The sequence below is a fragment of the Ceratotherium simum genome, chromosome 6 (assembly GCF_057802395.1).
Source record: "Ceratotherium simum simum isolate JZ-2026a chromosome 6, ASM5780239v1, whole genome shotgun sequence".
NCBI lineage: Eukaryota > Metazoa > Chordata > Mammalia > Perissodactyla > Rhinocerotidae > Ceratotherium > Ceratotherium simum.
In genome coordinates this window covers 14561678-14583321 of record NC_141905.1, presented here as the reverse complement: position 1 = coordinate 14583321, position 21644 = coordinate 14561678, and the positions used below count along the sequence as shown (strand labels likewise).

The following is a 21644-nucleotide window of genomic DNA, read 5'->3' as shown; positions in this document are numbered from 1 at the left end:
CCCCTATAACACAAACCAGATAGCTCAGAGTCATCCTTGACGCTTCTCTTTCCCTCACCCAGGCCTTTCTAATCATCTTTTAACCCATCTACTCCTTTCCTTTCTTCTATCACAATGATGTTATTACCATACCATCACCTCCAACACTCCAGCGCCCTGTACCACCCTAGCTAAACTACCATTATTCCTACCTGAAGCTATAATACCTCCCAACAGATCCGATTGAAATACACTCTAGCTCCTCCCTTAATCCATTCCGCACTTGGTAGCCAGCTGATCTTTTTCGAATATTTAGGTGACCATGTCATTCTCCCTACTTAAATTCTTTATTATTTTTTTTTGTGAGGAAGATCAGCCCTGAGCTAACATCCATGCCAATCCTCCTCTTTTTGCTGAGGAAGACTGGCCCTGGGCTAACATCCGTGCCCATCTTCCTCCACTTTATATGGGACGCTGCCATAGCATGGACTCACAAGCGGTGCATCGGTGCGGGCCCGGGATCCGAACCCAGGCCGCCAGCAGCGGAGCGCATGCATTTAACCGCTAGGCCACGGGGCCGGCCCTTAAATTCTTTTAATGGCTTTCCAGTGCTCTTAAGATCAAGATAGTGTCTTAATTTGCCTAAAGGTCCTACAAGATCAAGCTTCCACTCTGATCAGCGTTGTCATGTGGGAGGCTGCTCTTTTTTTCTTGCTTGCTGTCACTCTAGCCTTTGTTTTGCCCTCCTGTTTGCATATTCCTTTCTACCACAGGGCCTTCTATATGTCCTCTTCCTGGAATGCTGCCCTCCATGCCCTGTTCTCATCCTTTACGTCTCAGGTCACTTCTTCTTAGGGAAACATTTTCTAAGCTCCTTGACTCAATAGGGCCTCCTTCTGTAGGCACTCATCCCTTCTCTATCTCTCAGCGTAGAAACTTCCAGGTATGTGTAATCACTTGATGTCCTCTCTACTCCACCAGACCCTAAGTTTCTTGAGGGCAGGCATCTCACTTAATTTTATTCACCATCTTTCAAACTTTACCTTGAGCTCAGTAAACATGTGTGGAATGAATGAAGGAGTGAATAAATGATAAAGCTCGGTCTCTAACCAGGCATTTGTACACCAGTGCTTGTCTGTCGTCTGTTGGGTGCCTCATGTTGTCTCTGGGGCTTTGTCCCAGACTGTTGACTCTTCTTTTCTATGGCCACATACTTTAAGTACTAAAATGCCACCTTAACCAATTCCTGCTGCTTAATCTAGGAGTCACTGTTTACCGAACGCATGTGCAAGTGACTGTGGAAGAGACAAGAATAAGACCGAGAGCCCACCCTCAGCTAATCCTCTTATACTTCCCTATTCTGTTCTTCTCTTCCATGGCTCAGAACATCTAGCCTCTGCACAGGAGTCTCAGTTCATATTTTGTAGTGTGTTCCTCGTTCCCCACCTTTCCGCAGCCTTTTTAAAATTTTAAACGAGTGCGTTCAACAGTGTTAAATCAAATAAAATGATTTTAATAAAGATAATATAGAGAACAAAGAGCTTTTATTCCAAGAGGTTGGTGTGGTTGATAGCATTACTAAATAGATTTTTAAAATGATCTATTGCCCTCATTTAAGACCTCCTTGGATTAGGCACAGGGTTCTTAGATATAATACCAAAATCATTATCCATAAAAGAAAACAAAATCAATAAATTGGACCTCATCAAAAGTAAAGCTGTTTGCACTACAAAAGAAACCATGAAGAAAATGAAGAGACAAGCCACAGACCAGGGAAAAATATTTATGAATTATGTAAGTTTATATCTGTAGGATTTATAGTCAATCAGAATATATAAAAAACTCTTACAGCTCAATAGTAAGAATAGATACAGCCTAATTAAAAAATGGACAAATCACTTGAGCATATATTTTACCAAAGTAGATATACTTTGGCTAATAAACACATTAAAAGATGCTCAACATCATTACTCGTTAGGAAACTGCAAATTAAACCAAAATGAGATACCACTACACACAGTAGAATGGCTGTAATCAAAAAGATGACATACTAAGTATTGGTGGAGATGTAGAAAAACTGAAACCTACACGTGGTGGGAACGTAAAATGGTCCTCCCATGTTGGAAAACAGTTTGGCAGTTTCTTAAGGCTAAGCATAAATTTACCATACAACCTAGCAATTCTACTCCTACTTTCTGCCTAAGAGAAATGAAAGCATATGTCCATGCAAATACCTGTACATGAATGTTCACAGAAGCATTTTCATAGAAGCATGATACATAATAGCCAAAAACTGGAAACTGTGGAAATGTTCATCAACTAATGAATGGATAAACAAAATGTGATATAGCCACACAACGGGATACTATTCAGCAATAAAAGGAAATAAAATGGATACGCACTACAACATGGACAAGCCTAAAACACATAATGATAAGTCAAAGAAGCCTGACACAAAAGACTCCATGTTGTATGATCTATTTATATGAAAAGTCCAGAAAAAGCAAGTCCATAGGGACAGAAAGCAGATTAGCGGTTGCTTGGGGGTAGGAGTGAGGAATGACTGCAAATAGGCATGAGGGACCTGCGGGGGTGATGGAAATATTCTAAAACTAGATTGTAGTGATGGTCATGCAACTCTATAAATTTACTAAAATAATAATAAATAAACCTTTAAAAAACACATTTCCAAGCTGACGACTTCTTACATTATGCCGTTCTGATAACCTTCTGACTCCACATAAGTGTGATTCCCTCAGCATGGCATTCAAGGCCCTCACTTAATGTATTATTCAGGGTTCTCTATACATGATAATCAGAAGATTTCTTGGTGGGCATGCACTCAAAGGTTTAATTGCCTGAATTTAAGATAAATCCTAATATCATTGTCACCCTCGAGTTCCCTCAGAGCTGGGTTTGGTATCCTCCTTGATAATTGCATAGCCCTATACATATCTCATTGCACACAAGACACTGTATCATAATTAACTATTGTCTTTGGTCCCCACTAGCCTGCAGGCTTACTCCCAGAACTCAGCACAGGGCCTGGCATACATTGGCATTCAACAGATATTTACTGAATGGATAAATGAATGAATGGAGAATGATGGCAAAAACTTCCTGTCCCCTGGACAGTGTTTGAATAAGTATAACCTAGATTTGTTCTGTGAGTCAATTTTCTATTCTTCAATTGCTGACCAATCTCATTTTAATTGGCACATTCTTTATTTAGGTAATTTTATAGCTTCAGTCAGTTCTTGCTCTATCCAGTTTTGCAGTTTAACACTGAAAGGGTAATTTTATGAGGTCATCTTAATTTTGCCATATGTAACCTAAAATTTAACTTGATAGCAGTGTGTGTATGTGTGTATATATATACATACTTGTATGTATATACATACTTGTGTGTGTGTGTGTGTGTATACACACACACACACACACACACACACACATATAATATATCTCCAGATCTTCATTTTTAAAATTTTGTGGAGGATAAGTACAGATGGATTTTAAATCCTTGCTACACCCCCACTGGAGCTGACCAGACCTTAGAAATTCTGTAGTCCAAAAAGGATATGCTATTAGATCTTATTGTACTGAGATGGGAGAAAGCACTCATTGTCATGGGTACTAAAGGCCAGTTGTTCTGTGTAAGCCTGGAGGACTTGAAAGGGTAAGTTCTAAATGTGAATGGTAAGGATGTTTCTTGGGAAAATCAACAAACGGTCATTCAGAGGAGGAAGTAATACAGGATGTCTAAAAAATGGGTAAACAGTTCCTGGCAAATTCGGACCCTGATATGTCATGTGAAAATGAGACTTTTCTAGACTAGAAAGTCCAGAAAAGGATTAAAAAAAATATATAGGAAATTTAATATATGATAAAGATGGCATATCAAATCAGTGGTAAAAGATAGATTATTCAGTAAATATTTTGTGGAGAACTGGGTATCCACCTTGAAATGACATACAAAGTTAAATCCCTACTTTAAGCCATATAGTCTCCCCCGCCCCTAAAAAGCATGGACATTTTCCTTCAAATAACTTTACAAACGGGGAAACTCTAAGTACCACATAAAACCCAGAAGCCATAAAAAAGATGGAAAAGTTCAGCATTATAAAAACAAATTTAAAACTCTGCATAGAAAGAACACCATAAAGAAAGTAAAAAGACAACAAACTACAGAAAAATATTTGCAACTCATATCTCAGACATTTGAAGAGCTTCTAAAATGCAACAACAAAACCCAAATCTAATAGAAAAGTGAACAAAGAATGTTTTCACAGGAAAAAAGTACGTGTATCTCTTCAGCATATGAAAAAGGTGCTCAAATGCACTTATATTAAGAAAAATGCAAATTAAAACTATAATGAGATATCTTTTAACCTGTTAATTGACAAAAGTCAGACAGATAACTTTGTGTTGGAGACGGTATGAGAAGCAGGCAATATCATATGTTGCTGGTGGGAATGTGAATTAATACCAACTCTATAGACATTTGCCAATATTTGTCAAACTCTAAAATGTGTGTACCCTGTGACCCAGTAATTCTGTCTAGGAATTTATCCTACAGATGAAGGATATAGTACATGTATTAAATGTATGAGGTTATTCATTGCACCATTGTTTCTAACAACAAAAGACTGAACAGAGAATCGGGTAAAATTTTGACATCCAACTAATGGAACACTTCAGAGTTGTTGAAAGTAAACCAGCTTTATATGAAGGACAGTATATCAAAGTTAAAGTCAAGATAGAAAATTGCAGAGAACTGTCTCTTGTATATACCCATTGTGTAAAAGAGAAACAAAACAATACACAGACACACACACACCTGTTTTAAAACATGCATAGACTCTAGCAGGACATTCAAGAATTGGTAGCAATCAGTGCCTTTAGGGAAAGAAAGAGGACTAGAGGGACACTTCCTTTTCAATATATTCCTTTTTTGTGCCATTTCAATTTTCAGTGTCTTATTACTCAAAAGAAAATAATTTATAAATAAATGTTTTCCTTTTCCTTTAAAAACAAAAGGCTTCTGCTCTGCTTTCAAAGTGGACTGTTATACCTCATTCCCAACTGCTATTATGTTGGGTTCTTCTGGACATAGGGAAGGAATTGTTGCAGCTGATCTCTGGTTTTGTTTTCCAGGACTTTGTTGGCCTTAGGATGTCATGTGGGTATATCAGATGAACATGCGGAAGAAAAGGTGAAAAAAATGAAGCTACCCAAGAAGTAAGTTGAGTGTCTAAGCAATATCAAGTAGTCTGTGCATTGATTAGTGCACTCAGATAACTCTTGATGGAGACCTAGATGCCTTGCTTATTACACTTAAGCTGTAAAATTCAGATTCAAAATGGAAACTTTCTATGTTACACGAGGGGCTACATCAAGTCTGTGGTGCAACAAGAGTTTCTATCACATTGTCCAGAAAGGAAACAAAGCTCAGAAAATCTTTGGGAGTATGCTATAAAAAGTGTGTTATTTTCCCTGTGTGTGTGTGTGTGTGTGTGTGTGTGTGTGAACACACATGTGCCCATATTCCTAACTGATACGTATGGCTTCCCACTTTCCGGCAAAAAAAACTTATAATTTTACTTGCTTTTAAGAGAAAATATTTTAGGAGTGATTATGAAGTCGGTATCATTATCCCCATTTTAAAATGAGAAACCTGAGGCAATTGATGCGATAGTGGTGAGCTTGCCAGCTGTGCTACCACCTCTGTCTGTGATCCTGTTCAACTTGAAACCTCCGCTTTCTCATGTCTTCACAGGCATTGATAATCTCTGCCTCATAGGGAAGTTTTAGGTTTTAAATGAGTAAGTGCTCAAGAAATGATAGCTATTTCATGTTGTTATTTTTTCTTATTTATTTTAATTTAAGTCTTCAAGCCACTTTTCTGAGGCCCATGCATGATAAATAGCAGGCCTGGAAAGGTGTTAAGTAATATCATGGAGATAAGAACAAAATAGCCACCCTGTAATCTCCATCTGTCACCCCAAGCCTCAGGTTACCCCAGATAAACATAAAATCAAAATAGAAATCGTGTGCTTGCTGTCAAAATGCAAATTCAAGGAAGTCTTCTAGTTCAACACACAGTTTTATTCAGGTGCTCCATTAATTTAAATTAAAAAATTAATAAAAAATGGTATTGTCACCCTACACATTTTTAGGTTCTGAATTTTTTTTAAGTTTAAATAGTTCCAAAGGATGCTATTTTATGGCATATTTCACATATTTACATTTTTAAATGATACTTTTATGTCAATTTTTAGTGTAATAAAAGGAGATCCACAATGATTATATGTGTACAATCATCTATTTAAAAGCTACATATAAGTGTTGTTGATAATAGGGAATTTTATATCATTTTGTTTTTCTCTTTGAATTGTATTTCTAATCCATTTTACATATACAATATTACCCTTTTAAAATATATTTTATTGTTCACTCTATTATTCTTTATAAACAAATGTGTAGCTAAATTGAATTTTTAATTTTTTTTTTCTATAATCATAGTGACTAAGTATTAAGATTTTTCTTCGGAGTTATCATGATAATTACTTTTGGTATAAAAGTGTTCAAAACAACAAATTTTTGATAAAAATCAATATAAAATATAAAATTTTACTGAAAATAGCTCATAATGAAATGGATTCAGCTATTTTTTCAATTATATTGTATATCTGTGTATAAATATTATTTATTGCTATAAAGAGACGAATTGCAGGGTAAGTTGCATATTTTGTTCACATAAATAAATCATTTTATTATTAAAAAAACCATTCAGTTCAGTGAACCAAAACTTCATAGTTGTTCATCATCAAAAAACGTGTTCAATGATCTATCATGTGACAACTAATCATGTCCTTGTTCAGTTTTTTAAAAGCAAAAAATTGGAAACTACCTTACTTGCAAAAGAATTCATTATCTTCTCATTTAAGTCACTCAGTTTTTTGGAAAGTATATCATAAAGGCATTATTAAGACTAAAAACACCACCACCAACAAAACTAGTTATATCTGTTACTCTTTCACTTAGAGATACCTTACTTAACCTGATGTACACAAGGATAAGGAGATGGAAATGTAATTGCAAATTACCTTTGCTAGCATAGTATGTTTAATAAATTATTTTTGTCATGTGCTATATGAGTGTGTATCTCGTCAAAACCTCGGGGCAAAGTAGTCAGCCTGAAAAAGCTACATACTGTATGATTCCAACTATATGACATTCTGGAAAAGGCAACGCTATGGAGACAGGAAAAATGTCATTGGTTGCCAGGGTTTAGGGGGAAGAGAGGGATGAATGCGTGGAGAACAGGATTTTTAGAGCAGTGAAAATACTCTGTGTGACACTATAATGGTGGCTACATGTCACTACACATTTGTCCAAACCCATAGTATGTACAACACCAACACCAAGAGTGAACCCTAATGTAAACTGTGGGCTTTGGATGATAATGATATGTCAATATAGGTTCATCAATTGTAACAAATGTACCACTGTGCTGGGGAATGTTAATAATGGGGGAGGCTGGGTGTGTGGGGTGGGGGGTGGGTGGAGGTCACAGGGTATATGAAATTTCCCTGTACCTTCTTCTTGCTTTTGCTGTGAACCTAAAATTGCTCTAAAAAATTAATCTTAAAAACAAAACAAAACAAAAACCTTTAGTCAGAATTTAGCTTATAATTAAATAAGCTAATTTATGGAATTTATCTACTATAAAACCTAGTTTGTAAAGCCAGTTTTCACTTGTCAAAAAAATCGGTTTAAACAATTATGTTTTGTCAGAAAAAATCTGGCTTTTTATATCTGTTGAAACAAATGGGTTAATATATGTCCTTATGATAACTATCTCAATTCTGATCGCTTAATCTAAGATAGATAGATAGATAGATAGATAGATAGATAGATAGATAGATAGGGCATAGGGTTTGTAATAAGTTAGTCCCATTGAGCAATTAGGGTCTTCTGCCTTCATTATTCTTTTTACTGATGCTTTTTGTTTGTGTTGCTCTCAGTAGCTATGCATTATTTGAGAATAGATGGGGAAATGGAAAAGGTGAGGTCATTAAATGAAAAGTGTACTCACACCTGCTGACAGTCTATACTATATCAAAATTTGCCATGAGATACCATTTTATTCTTACTCTATTGGCAAAAATTAAGGAATTTGATAATAATAAGTATTGATATGGGTGCAGATCATCCCAAGCTTAAAAGGTTGGAGTGTTTTTACAACCATTTTTAAAGTAGTTTGGCATCATTGTGTAAAATTAAACATTTGCACACCTTGTTACTCAGCAGTTTCACTAGAGATATTCCCTAGAGAAAGTCCACACCAAGAAACATGAAAGCTATTGTTCGTAGCAATATTATTTGTAATAGCATAAAATAAGGGAGAGATCAGAAAGAGTGGGAGGAATATTATTCAGTAGGAAGAAGGATTAAGTTGGATATAATCACATACTAAAAGGAATGAATTATAGTTATAAATGATGACATAGATGAACCTAAAAAATAATGTCAAGGATGGATAAAAACACATCCCACAAGGTTATGTAAAGTATAGCACTATTTTTTGAGGATCAAAAACAAGTAAAACTAGGGGCCGGCCCAGTGGCGCAAGCAGTTAAGTGCTCGTGCTCCGCTGTGGTGCCCCAGGGTTCGCCGGTTCGGATCCTGGGTGCGCACCGACACACCGCTTGGCAAGCCATGCTGGGGCGGCATCCCATATAAAGTGGAGGAAGATGGGCATAGATGTTAGCCCACAGCCAGTCTTCCTCAGCAAAAAAGAGGAGGATTGGCAGATGTTATCTCAGGGCCGATCTTCCTCACAAAAAAAAAAAGTAAAACTAAAAAAAATATATATATATATATATATACACATATAAAAATATATATATACAGATATATATATTTAGTGCTATATGCTTATTTGATAAGACTTTTTTTTTAAAGCAGTAGAATCATAATTCTAGATAGTAACTGTCTTTGGGATGGAGTATAGTCAAGGGTACAGGATGGAGAGGAGCACCCACATAGATACAATGGTGTTAGTAATGTTCTAATTCTTAATGTGCTGGTGGATTAATGGAGTTCATTTTATTATAATGTTTTAAAGCATATTCTTTTGAATTAAAAATAGTTATTTTTAAAAACAAAAAATATCATGATAGATATATATCATTAATCACAACAAACGTAAATGGATTAAATTCTGCAGGTGAGGTACAGAGATTGTCAGATTGGATTAAAAAAGATAATTCATGTTCTACACATGTCACAAAAATAAAACCCAGCTATAGGAGACACATCAAGTAATCCAGAATATAGAAATGTTGAAAAAAATGAGAACGTGCTATACCAATCAATATTACTCAAAAAGAAACTGGTGCAGATTCCTTTTTATCCGTTGTCCTATGTAAGACAAAATAACTGAAAGCAAAATTAAGAAAAGGTCACTGTATAAGGATCAAGAAAACAAGCATTATGCTATAAATACTCATTTATGCACCAAATAAAACAGCTTCAAAAAGCAAAATATTAATCGATTTTCAAAAATAAGTAGATCAATGTACAATCATAGTGATAATACAACTCTCAGAAACTGATATGTATAACAGACAAATATTAACAAAGATTAATAAACATTTAAATGCATACAAATTGAAAGCTAGACATATATAGAACACTTCACACATGGAACTTTTATAAAATTTAACATCCTTTAGTACATGAGGACACTGATATCATAAAGATCATATTCACTGAATCACAAAGAGTAACCGCAGCAGAGCCAAAAAGTCATATAAAGCCATGACATATTTAGAAATTCTATGGGCTGGCCCCGTGGCTTAGTGGTTAAGTGCGCATGCTCTGCTGCTGGTGTCCCGGGTTCGGATCCCGGGCACGCACCGATGCACTGCTTCTCCGGCCATGCTGAGGCCGTGTCCCACATACAGCAACTAGAAGGACGTGCAGCTATGACATACAACTATCTACTGGGGCTTTGGGGGAAAAGAAAATAAATAAATAAAATTATTAAAAAAAAAAAGAAATTTTAAAACATAGTTCTAAATAGCTTATGGATCAAACATATCATGGAAATTTAAAAACACAAGAATGGAAAAGAAAAAGACTTCATATCAAAACATATGGATTGCATGCATAAAGCAATACTTGGAGAAAGCATGTTTTAAGAGCTTTATCAGCAAGGAAAAAAAAAACCTCTGAAAAGATTGATAAAGGACAAAAGAATTATTTCTTTTAGCAATTCTAGGGATATTTTCAGAAGAGATAGAAAAATGTAATAAATTTATGCCAAAATTTTCTAAAGTTAAATGATATGGACAATTATGTAGAATAACATCAAAACTGACCCAAGAGGAAAGAAAAATGTTAATAGAGATATAACTACTAAAGGAATTGAATTAATAGTTTAAAATCTACACACATACACACACACACAGACACACACACACACAGACTCTCAGCAAGCAATAATCTCAGAGGAGATTTTTAACCTGACAAAATGCCAACAGCAACCAATAATCTATAAGGTAAAATCCAAAAGTTTTCCCATTAAGATTCTGGAAAGAGGCATTGTAAGCCACTATTACCTAATGTATTCAACATAGCCAATGCAATGAGACATGAAAAAAGTATGAGTATTGAAAAGAAAACAGTCATCAATAGTAGGTAATATTATTAGATAGAAAATTCAGGAGAATCTACAGCATTATTTGTTTACAATAAGTTCAGCAATATTACTAGGTCAATATCTTTGAAAATACCATTTAGATAGCATTTATAAATGCAAAGTAAAAAAAAAAAAAAAAAGAAATCCCTAATCCCCAAGACAGTTGAGAAACATAGGAATAAATCTAACAAAGGAGGCACAAGACCTCTGTGGACAAAATGTTTAACTCTGGTTTAAAGAATATCTAAATAAATAGAGATAGATCATGTTCATGGATGATAAGACAAATAAATCAGTTCTCCCCCAGTTAATCTTAAAGTCAATACTATTCTAGTCATTCCACCACCAGAGGTTTTCAAGCAGTTTGATAAACTAATTCTAAAATGTATATGGAATTGCAAAGGCCCAAGAATAGGCAGAAGTCTTTTACAAATGAAGATAAACATGCTTTTTCTGATATCAAGACTTATAATAAAGCTATGATAATTAAGGCAGTGTTATAATGGTATTGGGATAGACAAATTGAGACAGAGAGAGCCCGCAAATATACACATGCATATATGGAAATTTGATGTATGCAAAAGGTCTTATTACATAAGTGGGAAAATGAAAACTATTCAATCAATGGTATTCAAATAATTAGCAAAATAGAAAAAAAAAAAAAACAGATTAAGTCTTTACCTTACACTATACGTCAACATTTGCGGGTTAATTCAAGACCTAATTACTTAAAACAAAATACTTGTTGAAGATGAGTTGAATATCTTCATGACCATGAGGTAGGGAAGTATTTTTTTTTGATCAGAAAAAAACACAAACCACAAAAGAACTCTCACTTCATTTAAGTCTTTGCTCAAATATAAACTCCTCTGAGAGGTCTTCTCTAAGCATCCTGTCAATCATAGCCTGATCATTTCCTTTACCCAGCTTTATTTTTTTAAATTGCACTTCTACACCTGAGGTTCATTTCTCTGTCTCCTAACTGAAATACGCACTCAACAAGGAGCAGGGACTTTGTTTACTGCAATGCTCCCCATTTCTAAAATACCTGGTTCGGAGTTATGTCAGCAACATGGCCGCAGAAGATGATCCTCCTTTATATCCCCGTTTAAATCAACAAATTAGACATCCATACACCAACAAGAGCACCTCTGTGGGGCTTTCCAGACATTGCACCTTCCCCCAAGGGACCCAAGAGGATTCTCACCCAGGAGTGCAGCCAGTAGCAGATTGACAAACCCCATAAGCGCTGTGGACCCAGCAGAGCCAGCTCGAGTTCCTGAACCCCTCTCACGGCTGTTGGGAAGAATCTGGGGAGCGCTGAATTGGGCAGGCATTCACCCATGAGAGAGAACTTACAAAGTCCAGCCCTCCCAAAGGGATATGTCAACACACTCTTGGAAGAAAAAATATATGAGTTTGGTTGCAGCGGAGGCTGTAAGAGAAACTTTCTCAGCGCCGCCCCACCCCCAAGAAGGTGCTTATCAGGCTGATGTATCTGGCGGAGGCTGGCTCTTCCGTGGGGAATGTGGAGGACATTGAGGGAGGGTCCAGTTACCCTAGGTGGCTGGGGTTCAGCTGGAGAAACCTATTACTCTCCACCAGCACCTGGAGTACTCAGGTGGGAGCTCTGCAACTGGAGGGAGGGAGGATATCCGGAAAGAGGCAGATAAGACTTTCAAAGGCCTTGAAGTGATTGCAGAAGTCAATGCATGAGCCTCTGGGAGTGCCACCCCCAGGGATCTCCCTACTGGTCTGTGGGCACCCCCACCTTACCAGGTGCTAAACCCACACCTCGCCCCTCTCCCCTGCCAGCTCCTTATGCACGCTCTGGAGTGCATCTGAGAGAGCAAGCTTCGGTAGACAGGGAGCAGCGGGCGCGGAAGACAGAGCAAGGTTGGTGGGCCAGCGAGAAACCACAGACTCGAGCTATAGTGCCACCTTCTGAAAAACAAAAGAGAGGTTTCTAGTAGGCAGCCTGGTGAATTGTAAGAACCAGCGAAGACGTAAAAGCTAAGCTTAGGAGGTGTCTGCTACTTCAAATGTGAAAGCAGAAATGCGTAGCTACAAGCAATATGAAAAATCAAGGAAATATGGCATCATGAAAATGATAATTCTCCAGCAACTGAGCTCAGAAGGCACGGAATATTACTAATAAAGAATTTGAAGAAGCTGTTAGTAAATTCAGTGAGCTACAAGAAACTCAGAAAGACAATTCAATGAAATCAGGAATAAAATTCATGAAAAGGAGTTCTTTACCAGAGATTGAAATTATAAAAAAGAACCAAGCAGAAAGAGTGGAACTGAAGAATTCAATAAATGAGATGAAGAATACAGTGGAGAGCATCTGTAACAAAAATCTCAAAATCCTTGAGGACTTGAGTAGAATGTGATTTGTTGTAGTTCTCTTTTCCTTTTCTCCGTTCCTCCTCCTCTTCTCTCAAAACAAGCAGGCAGCTGAAAGGTACAACACATTATCGTCTATTCTTAAATTCATAAATCTTCCCACATTTATTGTAAAATTAAACTCTTGACCCACTGCATAGTTTGATGAGCATAGAATCCAATTACTATGGGAATAAAGAAAAATGCAACTGAAAAGGAATCCATTCCCAGAGCTCGTGGTCCCCAATATCTAATATGCCTGAGGCATTTGAGGGTTTTAAAAAAATCTATAGGTTTAAATGAAAATAAAATCCTTGTCTGACTATCAATGCCATTTATTTAAAGTTTTCTTTGGCACTTATCTGTTACTAAATCAACACTAGACATAGTAGGTCAGAAACCGGTTGCCTGTATGTATCACTGGGAAGTAAGAGGTACTGTTGAGTTGTGAAAAAGCATATTTGAAGCATCTGAGAGATTTTTAAAACTAGTGCTAAATTCCCTCCTTCCTCCACCACTTCTTACCCCTAATGCCGTGAAGCGGCTGGTAGTGATGGGAATGGAGGGGTGAGTGGTAGCTGGGGCAGATAAAAGGCTAAGAATGAAATGCTCCATGCGTATACGTACATATAAATTTGAAATGAATGCTTAGATGGATGCTGAATGTGCAGCCCCATATACATACTGTTTATATGGACACAAGCGCATGTACCCAATTCAGTTTATGTAAATGTTTACCTAAATTGAAAATGGTGCTACAAATACAGTTGGAATTTTTCTGTAATGGTGAGGTGCTGTGATTGTGAAAGAAAAAGTAAAACAAGTTTATACACTCTTTTTATGTGTAGTGAGTAAATTTCACCGACTACAAATTTAAAAATGTGCTAATATGTAATGTTCTTCATTTTCTCTGATCGAGTTAATTTTGTATTTAAACCCAATGGCCTTGCCTCCAGAACGCAGCTTGGTAGTGGAAATCTAATCCTAGTCTATTCAGTGCAAACTCAATTAAAATCAATGGTTTCTGTGTTTATTCTCACAGTTAAGTTTTGATTGAAATATCATCTTCTCAAAGTCGTCCTCCGTAACTTCTTTAGAATTGTGCCCTATTTAAAATTGTGCTTCCCCCATGCCCCCTTTTCTACCATATTTTGCCCCACAGCACTTACATCTTCTAACACATTATTATTTTACATTTATTTTGTTTACTGCCTGATTTCCCATCAGAACCTAATTTCCATAATGATATAGCTTATTTGTCCATGTTACAGAGTGATGTATCCCTGAGGTTTTTAAAAAAAAAAACTAGAACAGGGCCTGAAACATTCTAGCATTGAATGAATATTTGTTGTTTAGTTTGAATTCAAGATTTACCCGCCTCTTGCTCCGAGGGCTACATACAGTTGGGACACTCCCCTGATGAGGAGGGGGCATTGGATCCTTGGTCATTCTTGTGTGAGTTTGCTGTCATGGACTGAATTATATGTCAAAGAAAATCGGAGCTGGACAGAAGTTAAAGCCCTGTAAAGGCAAATTTTATTCAGGAACTATGGTAATCGGGGACTGGGCTCCTTTCTGAATACAACAAGGACGAGTGGGGATTTATAGCCAAGGAGCAGGGTAGGGGTCAGAGGATGGAAATTACTAAGAGGAAATGTCAAGAATAAGTGGGGTCCTGAGAAAACTGACTTGATAGGCTTCTTGCTGAAGGCAGACCAGGGTGATAAGACATCAAGGGTGGGGGATGAGGAATGTGATCAGATTTCAAGGGTGGGAGATTTTTGTTAAACTGATCCAGCAAGATTCTTGCTAAAACTAGACTAAGGAGAGTGAGAACAGAGCCCAAGAACAGAGGCCTAGTCAGAAATGGGACTCAGAGGAGCCTGGCTCAGATTTGGTCAGAGGAGAGAGTCTCTCTCAGTTGTCTTCCTTCTCTGCTGGCGTGTAACAGGATGCATGTTTTCCCAACTGGTCTTTGGTTATGGATCCACACATTGGGTCTCTCCTCCTCATCTCTGTGAGTCCTCTGGGTCACTGCTCTTGTTTTAGCTTCATTCGGGCCTCTTTAGTGAGTACTGGAAACCTAAGATGTTCTCTCTGATGGCTTGGAGAACCAAGTCTGTTGGTGGAGGGAGGTAGGAGGCTTGCCTGTCAGCTTAGACTTGGTTTGTTGCCATATCTGTTCTTCTGAAGCTGTGCTGCTCAAGGTTGGATGTGGCAGATTCTGGGACTGGCCGTTTTCCTGGGTGCAATCTGGGAAGCAAGACAGAAGTTCACCTCGGCTCTGGGATCGGTCTGCTCTCCACCTGGGCAGGGGTATGGAGCTTGCTGGCTTCCCTCTAACTCTCCTCTCTCTTGCCTCTGGAACATTCAGCCTGACTGGGACTGGAGAGACTAGGCCCTTTATCTGGTCTTCCTTTATGTCCCAAGGCATCAGGGCCTTGCTTTTTTGGTATTCAAAAGTAGAGCTTTTACTATGAGAAGGCCTTTCTCTATAGACTGTTGTCTCTACAGTGAATTTTCAAAGACTATTTAAAAAATCCAAAAGCCAAGAATGGCTTTTTTTTGTCTCTCTCTTGAAATTACCCTTTATTGGGGCAGTGGCTACTTCATGGTTTTGTTTCAAAGGGACTGTGGGCTAGAGGAAAGCCTTGAAGTAAAAAGGAATTGGTAAAAAGGAATTGGGAGGGAGGGGCACAGAGCACATCATCATATTACACTTTCATGTAAAAACAAAACAAAGAAGTGAAGTAGTAGAGGAAATATATCCCTTGTTCTTTTCGCTTCTAATTTCTACATGGAAATTAATTCTTCTGTATTTGTTTTCTGGAGAAGTGTTATGGCACCAGGTCCATTTTTGCCCGCAGCCCAGAAAGCCAATCACCGAGGCGACAAGATTGCAGACAGCCAGGGTTTAATCACAAGGCAGCCAAGTGAGGAAAACGGGAGAACAGGCCTCAAATCCGCCTCCCCGAAAATAGGGACTCGGGTATTTATGGAGAAGGGGGCAAGGTGCTCTGAAATATTGGAGGTCAGGAGAGATGAGGTGATTGATGATCTGCACAAGCATAGTCAGGCTTCATGCCTCTTCTAGGACACATGTTCACAGAATGGCGGCATTAGCATGCCCTGAGGGTGGAGTTCCAACCTCTTGCCATCAAAAGGGACCAGTTGAGCAGGGCTGGTGGTACAAGCAGTTAAGTGCTCGCGCTCTGCTGCATTGGCCCGGGGTTCGCAGGTTTGGATCCCGGGCATGCACCAACGCACCACTTGGTAAGCCACACTGTGGTGGTGTCTCATATAAAGTAGAGGAAGATGGGCACGGATGTTAGCTCAGGGCCACTCTTCCTCAAGAAAAAAAAGGGGAGGATTGGCATTGGATGTTAGCTCAGGGCTAGTACTCCTCACAAAAAAAAAAAAAAAAAGGGCCTAGTTGATGGGTTGGTGGTCTCAATCCAGCCTGAAGTGGACAAGGGGTTCAGTTCCTGAAAAAAATAGCTCAAACACCCATTACCATGGTAACCCAGGCTGCAGGGAGATGTCATCTATAGGAACCTAGTGGGAGTCAGAGAGCATATTGCCCAAACAGCACAGTTAACAATGAGTAAGTTTATCATGCAGATTTAAGTCCTGGCCTACCATTCTGATAAGTTTCTAGGTAAGGCCACCCACCCCTTCTTCCTGGTGCAGGGAAGAAGATACCTTTACAAATGGAGATTTTTACAAATGTGAATGTCTCTCATAAAGGGTAACTAGAACTAAGAATGAGCTTAACACAACCCACCCAGGCACCCGGAGATATCTATAGTAATGGCCTTTTCTGGGGGCAGGCCTCCCATCCCAAACTCCCCTGGTAAGTCAGTGGGGGTGGGGGTCAAAATGTCATTCAGGCAGAGACATATTTTGAGTTCGCAAATTCCAATCCCCCATAGTTACTAGCTGCTGAACCATCAATGGCTGTTTGCCGGTTTCAGAAAGGTTTTTGAATATTCTCTTGTCGGGGGAAGAGGGAGAATCTTCCTCTGCCCTTTTCCTTAAGGTTCTTATGGCTGGCCAAATAATTAACAAGACAGGTTAGCAGGAGAAAATAATACCGAGTTTAATAACATGTATACATGGGAGAAACTCAGAAATGAGCAACTCGTCACTCTGTCTAAGCTGCTTGCTTAAGTATTACAGCTAAAGGCGAGGAGCGTGTTGGGGGCGGGTAGTGGCCTGGGACTTCAGAGGGCAGGAAGACAATTCTTTTCAGGGTCATCTATAGAAAATGTGGTCAGGGAGAGACAGAGTTTTTGATAAAAGGGGCTTGGTGCCTTTCCTATTGTAACCTCTATCCTACATTATCTTTATAGCCGTCATGATAGAAGAACTGTTCCAGGAAGGAGCCACCATGTCAAATTCTTTAGGCAGTTAGTGGGGGAGGTCAAATGTCCCTCAGAGAAAACAATCAAGGTAAAGAGATACATTTCAGGGTGGCCAAATCTTGATCTCCCACACTCTATATTCTGTCTGTGAAAATGTCAGCCCAGCAGTCATTTTTAGTAGATGTGCTTCCAGCAAATCTTGTTCTTAGTATCTCTGGTGTGCAGTCATCTGAGATTTTCCCATTTGTTCCAAGGTATTTGAAGGGCTGATTTGGTTTTGAAATTTACAGCTAACATCCACTGAACTTGGACATAATCTTTTCATGTTTACCTCACGTCTTTCACAATGTAATGACTTCCAAGCTTCATTTAACCTGATTCGTATTAAACAAGTAAGCTTGAGAGCTGGGAGAGGCTGGAAAAAACGAAAAGGCTTGCTGCTTAGTGTTTTTGGTATTCTGCCACATTTTTGTTGAACCACTTTAATTGGTCCTTTAGTGATATTGTGCTGAACACTTTTCTCAAAGGTGCATTTAGAGTACCTGCTTAGGAAGAATGTGGGTGGGGGAACGAAACACAAAACTGAATTACTCCTTTTTTTTTTTTTAAAGATTTTATTTATTTTATTTTTTCCCCCCAAAGCCCCAGTGGATAGTTGTATGTCGTAGCTGCACATCCTTCTAGTTGCTGTATGCGGGACTCGGCCTCAGGATGAACGGAGAAGTGGTGCCGCGATGCGCACCCGGGATCCGGACCCGGGCCACCAGCATCGCAGCGCGCGCACTTAACCACCAAGCCACAGGGCCGGCCCAAAACTGAATTACTCCTTAATGTGACACCTCATCAGTGGGGCCAGGTGCTATCAATTTTTTGTTTATATCTTTGGTAATTGGATGCAAATGAAACGGGCATTTTGCCAGTTTTGTTTTTCCCAGGCAAAAAGGTATTTAAAAAAGAAATTTTACTATAAAGAAAATGAAGCCCAGTTTATGTAATGTATTAATCTCACTATTTAAAAAACACTTATTGGATTATATACTACGTCAAAATAAAACTAAGGCCTAATAACTACAAAAGAATTTTGATACTTTGGAAAGTGAATGTACTGAATGCATTTGTTTAATTCTATATATATTCCTCATAAGCTAAATTTCCAAGATGATTGATGGCACACAGACTTTGCATATTAAAGTAAGGGAAGTAAAAACTATACCTACTAAACCAACAGATTGGAGGAGAAAGGGATATATTGACTGATTCTGGCAGGATTTTCCCAGAAAGCGCAAGAAGATAGAATGTAATACGTAGATGTCTCTAATATGAGCTATACATATTTTGTATTAGTATAATTACTAACAACATTCTTACTGAGCAAGGGCTTGCCATGCAATACGCATAAAAAGCCATTGTTAACGGCAACAGCCTTTGCGAAAAGAAAAGTAGCTTTACTTTTGCGATCAATCTGCAGGGAGACAAGAAGCATATGCTCTCATATCTGTCTCCCTGATCCAGGGCTTGGGGCAAAATTTATGGATGAAGGGTAGGGTGGTCTGAAGCGTGGAGAGAGATGTTTGGAGGTAAGGAGAAGTGAGGTAATTGATGCTCTGTGCAAGCGTTGTCAAGCTTCATGGCTCTTCACAGGATGTTCACAAATTGGTGGTGTTAGCATGATCTGAGGGTGGAGTTTTCAACCCTTGGACGTCAAAAAGGTCACTTATGCAGTCTTTTTGCAGGCCTGGTTGAAGGGTTGGTGGGCTGAACTGGCCTGAAGTGGACAAGGGGTCTCAGTTCCTGAAAAATCACTCTTTTTAAAATTTTTTTGGTGAGGAAGATTGTCGCTGAGCTGACATCTGTGCCAGTCTTCCTCTATTTTGTATGTGGGATACCGTCACAGCATGGCTCATGAGTGGTGTGTACGTCTGCGCCTGGGATCCGAACCAGCGAACCCTGGGCCACTGAAGTGGAGCACTCAAACTTAACTGCTACGCCACCAGGCCGACCCCAAAACCACTCTTAATACCTGTTAATGAGATGGGGTCAGTTGAACTGGTCCTGCAGGGCCCATGGTTACAATATGACTTTTCTCTGTTATTTGTGTTATGAAATTCTACTTCCCAAGAATTCTTATAGCAATCTTTTCTTTATTTCTTTTAAATTTCTGGATATCAATTTGAAACTTTACTTGAAGCCATTTAGCTTGCAAGATTCATGTCAATCACATTGTATTCAAAAGCTTTGTTTTTTTCCAACCACAAAAAGATAGTGGTGCATATTAGCAGTTGATTGATCTTTATGTACGTAATTAAATTGTATCAATAAGATGAAATGGGCATTATTTGCCAAAGTACATTTATATATTTCTTAAAAATCTTATTTCTATATAATGATTTGATTCTTACTTTGTCAACGTGTCCTACAAACAGAAAACTGATTTTATAAATCGTTGTTGATATCACTAATTTGCTTGGTTAAAGCAGTCATGATGTCTGCATTTTTATCAAATATAGTAGGTTGAAGTCTATGGATTTCAAAGATATTTATATTTATTTTCACTCTAGAAGCTGATTTGAAGTATAACAGTGTAGAAATACGGTTCAGGTGAAATGAGAGTTGGTAACTTTAATTTGGGTGACATTATTAGCCGTTTAAAAAACCACTTTAAGCTTCAAATCCTTTCTTGCACAAGGTTATAAAGAAAAGCAAGTAAAATAAATTGCAGTTACATCTGAAAATGAGCATGGACTAATTATTGTGCTCTTTCAAATGAGCAGTTGCAAATGCATCTCTGTGGGTTTTCATTGCAATCACAAATTAAAGTAACTCTAGTAGATATTCTGTATAGGAAGAGGAAAATTTAGAAAATAGTGAGAAATGTTTCTGCCAATATTATCCGCTTTACACATTAGTAGAACTTATCTAAAAGTTTTTTATGTGGAAGGACCTCCTTCCCACCCTCCACCTTTCAAAAATACCTCCTCATTCCATATGAAGTATTGCTGGAAAGTCTGCCATTGGAACAGGTTGCCAGAGGAAGGGTTTTTCTTCTTTTAGAATGCACATATCCCTCATTAAGTTAGCATAGGCTCTAATCAATTATTCATTGATCAATTTCAAAACTTTGTCATATGTGTCTCCTCTATGAGAACTAGGAGGCGTCAGGGCCACTGGAAAATGAGAGAAGAAAGAGAATTGTGCTATTGTGCTACTGTGTGCTGGATGATTGTGGGGAAAGTCAGGAGAAGGGTGAGAAGTAGAGATGGGAAGATGGGAGAGTACAAAAGACAGTTCTTTATCATTGCTCCTAACTCTGCCTCCGGCAAATAATGTTAAACTTGGAAATTAGGCTGTTCTAGCTTGATCACCTATTGGTGCATTTGAATGCATTGGAAGTGCTTTCTTGAAGAAAATATTTTCGAAATGAGAACTTGTGTATAGGCTGTTTAAACTGCACAGGTTTGTCTATTTAAACATCAGAATGCTATAAAATACAATGATTTGTGTGTTGGTTAAAAAATCCTATGTGGCTTCCTTATTAAAAAAAAAAAAAAGCAAAGAATGGGGCTGGCCTGGTGGTCAAGTTCGTGCGCTCCACTTTGGCGGCCCGAGGTTTGCAGGTTCGAATCCCGGGTGCGGACCGAGGCAACGCTCCTCAAGCCATGCTGTGGCGGCATCCCACATATAAAATAGAGGAAGATTGGCACAGGTGTTAGCCCAAGATCAATCTTCCTCAGCAAAAGGAGGAGGATTGGCAACAGATGTTAGCTCAGAGCCGATCTTCCTCACCAAAAAAAAAAAAAAAAAGAAAAGAAAAGAAAACCAAAGGAAAAGATATTTTTAATTAATCAGACATGCAGAGATCTGATTTAAAACAGAATGAAATTTCATGTCTATAAACTTAGCTTGTGAATGTAAATTGAATGACAGAAGGCGGTAATTAGCCGTAATTATTGAAATTACCAGACCAGTCTAATCTACTTAAACAAAACAAAATATTTCTAAAACTTTTGTCTGTAGATAAATCATTTATAAAATACAAGATGTTTTATAATGAAATAGGAGTAATTAAGGTAAAGTCAACTTTATTCAACCTTAAATAATTATTTGTAGCTGTTATACGTCGGTTCATTTCACAAATTTTTATTGAATGCTTACCACATTTCGGGCACTAGTCTAGGTTCTGGGGACAGCTAGGAACAAAGCAGGCCCAC

The 21644-nt window shown here is 38.1% G+C and overlaps 1 protein-coding gene across 3 annotated transcripts in view; it reads left to right on the top strand.

Annotated features, from left to right (window-relative positions):
- The window catches only part of RYR2 (ryanodine receptor 2), a 694605-nt gene that overhangs the window by 410051 nt on the left and 262910 nt on the right, over nucleotides 1-21644 (top strand). For all 3 annotated transcript variants that reach the window (XM_087431907.1, XM_087431906.1, XM_087431905.1), the window contains one exon: nucleotides 5134-5217. In XM_087431907.1, coding sequence (XP_087288033.1) covers nucleotides 5134-5217 — 84 coding nt within the window. The remainder of the gene's footprint in view (nucleotides 1-5133; nucleotides 5218-21644) is intronic.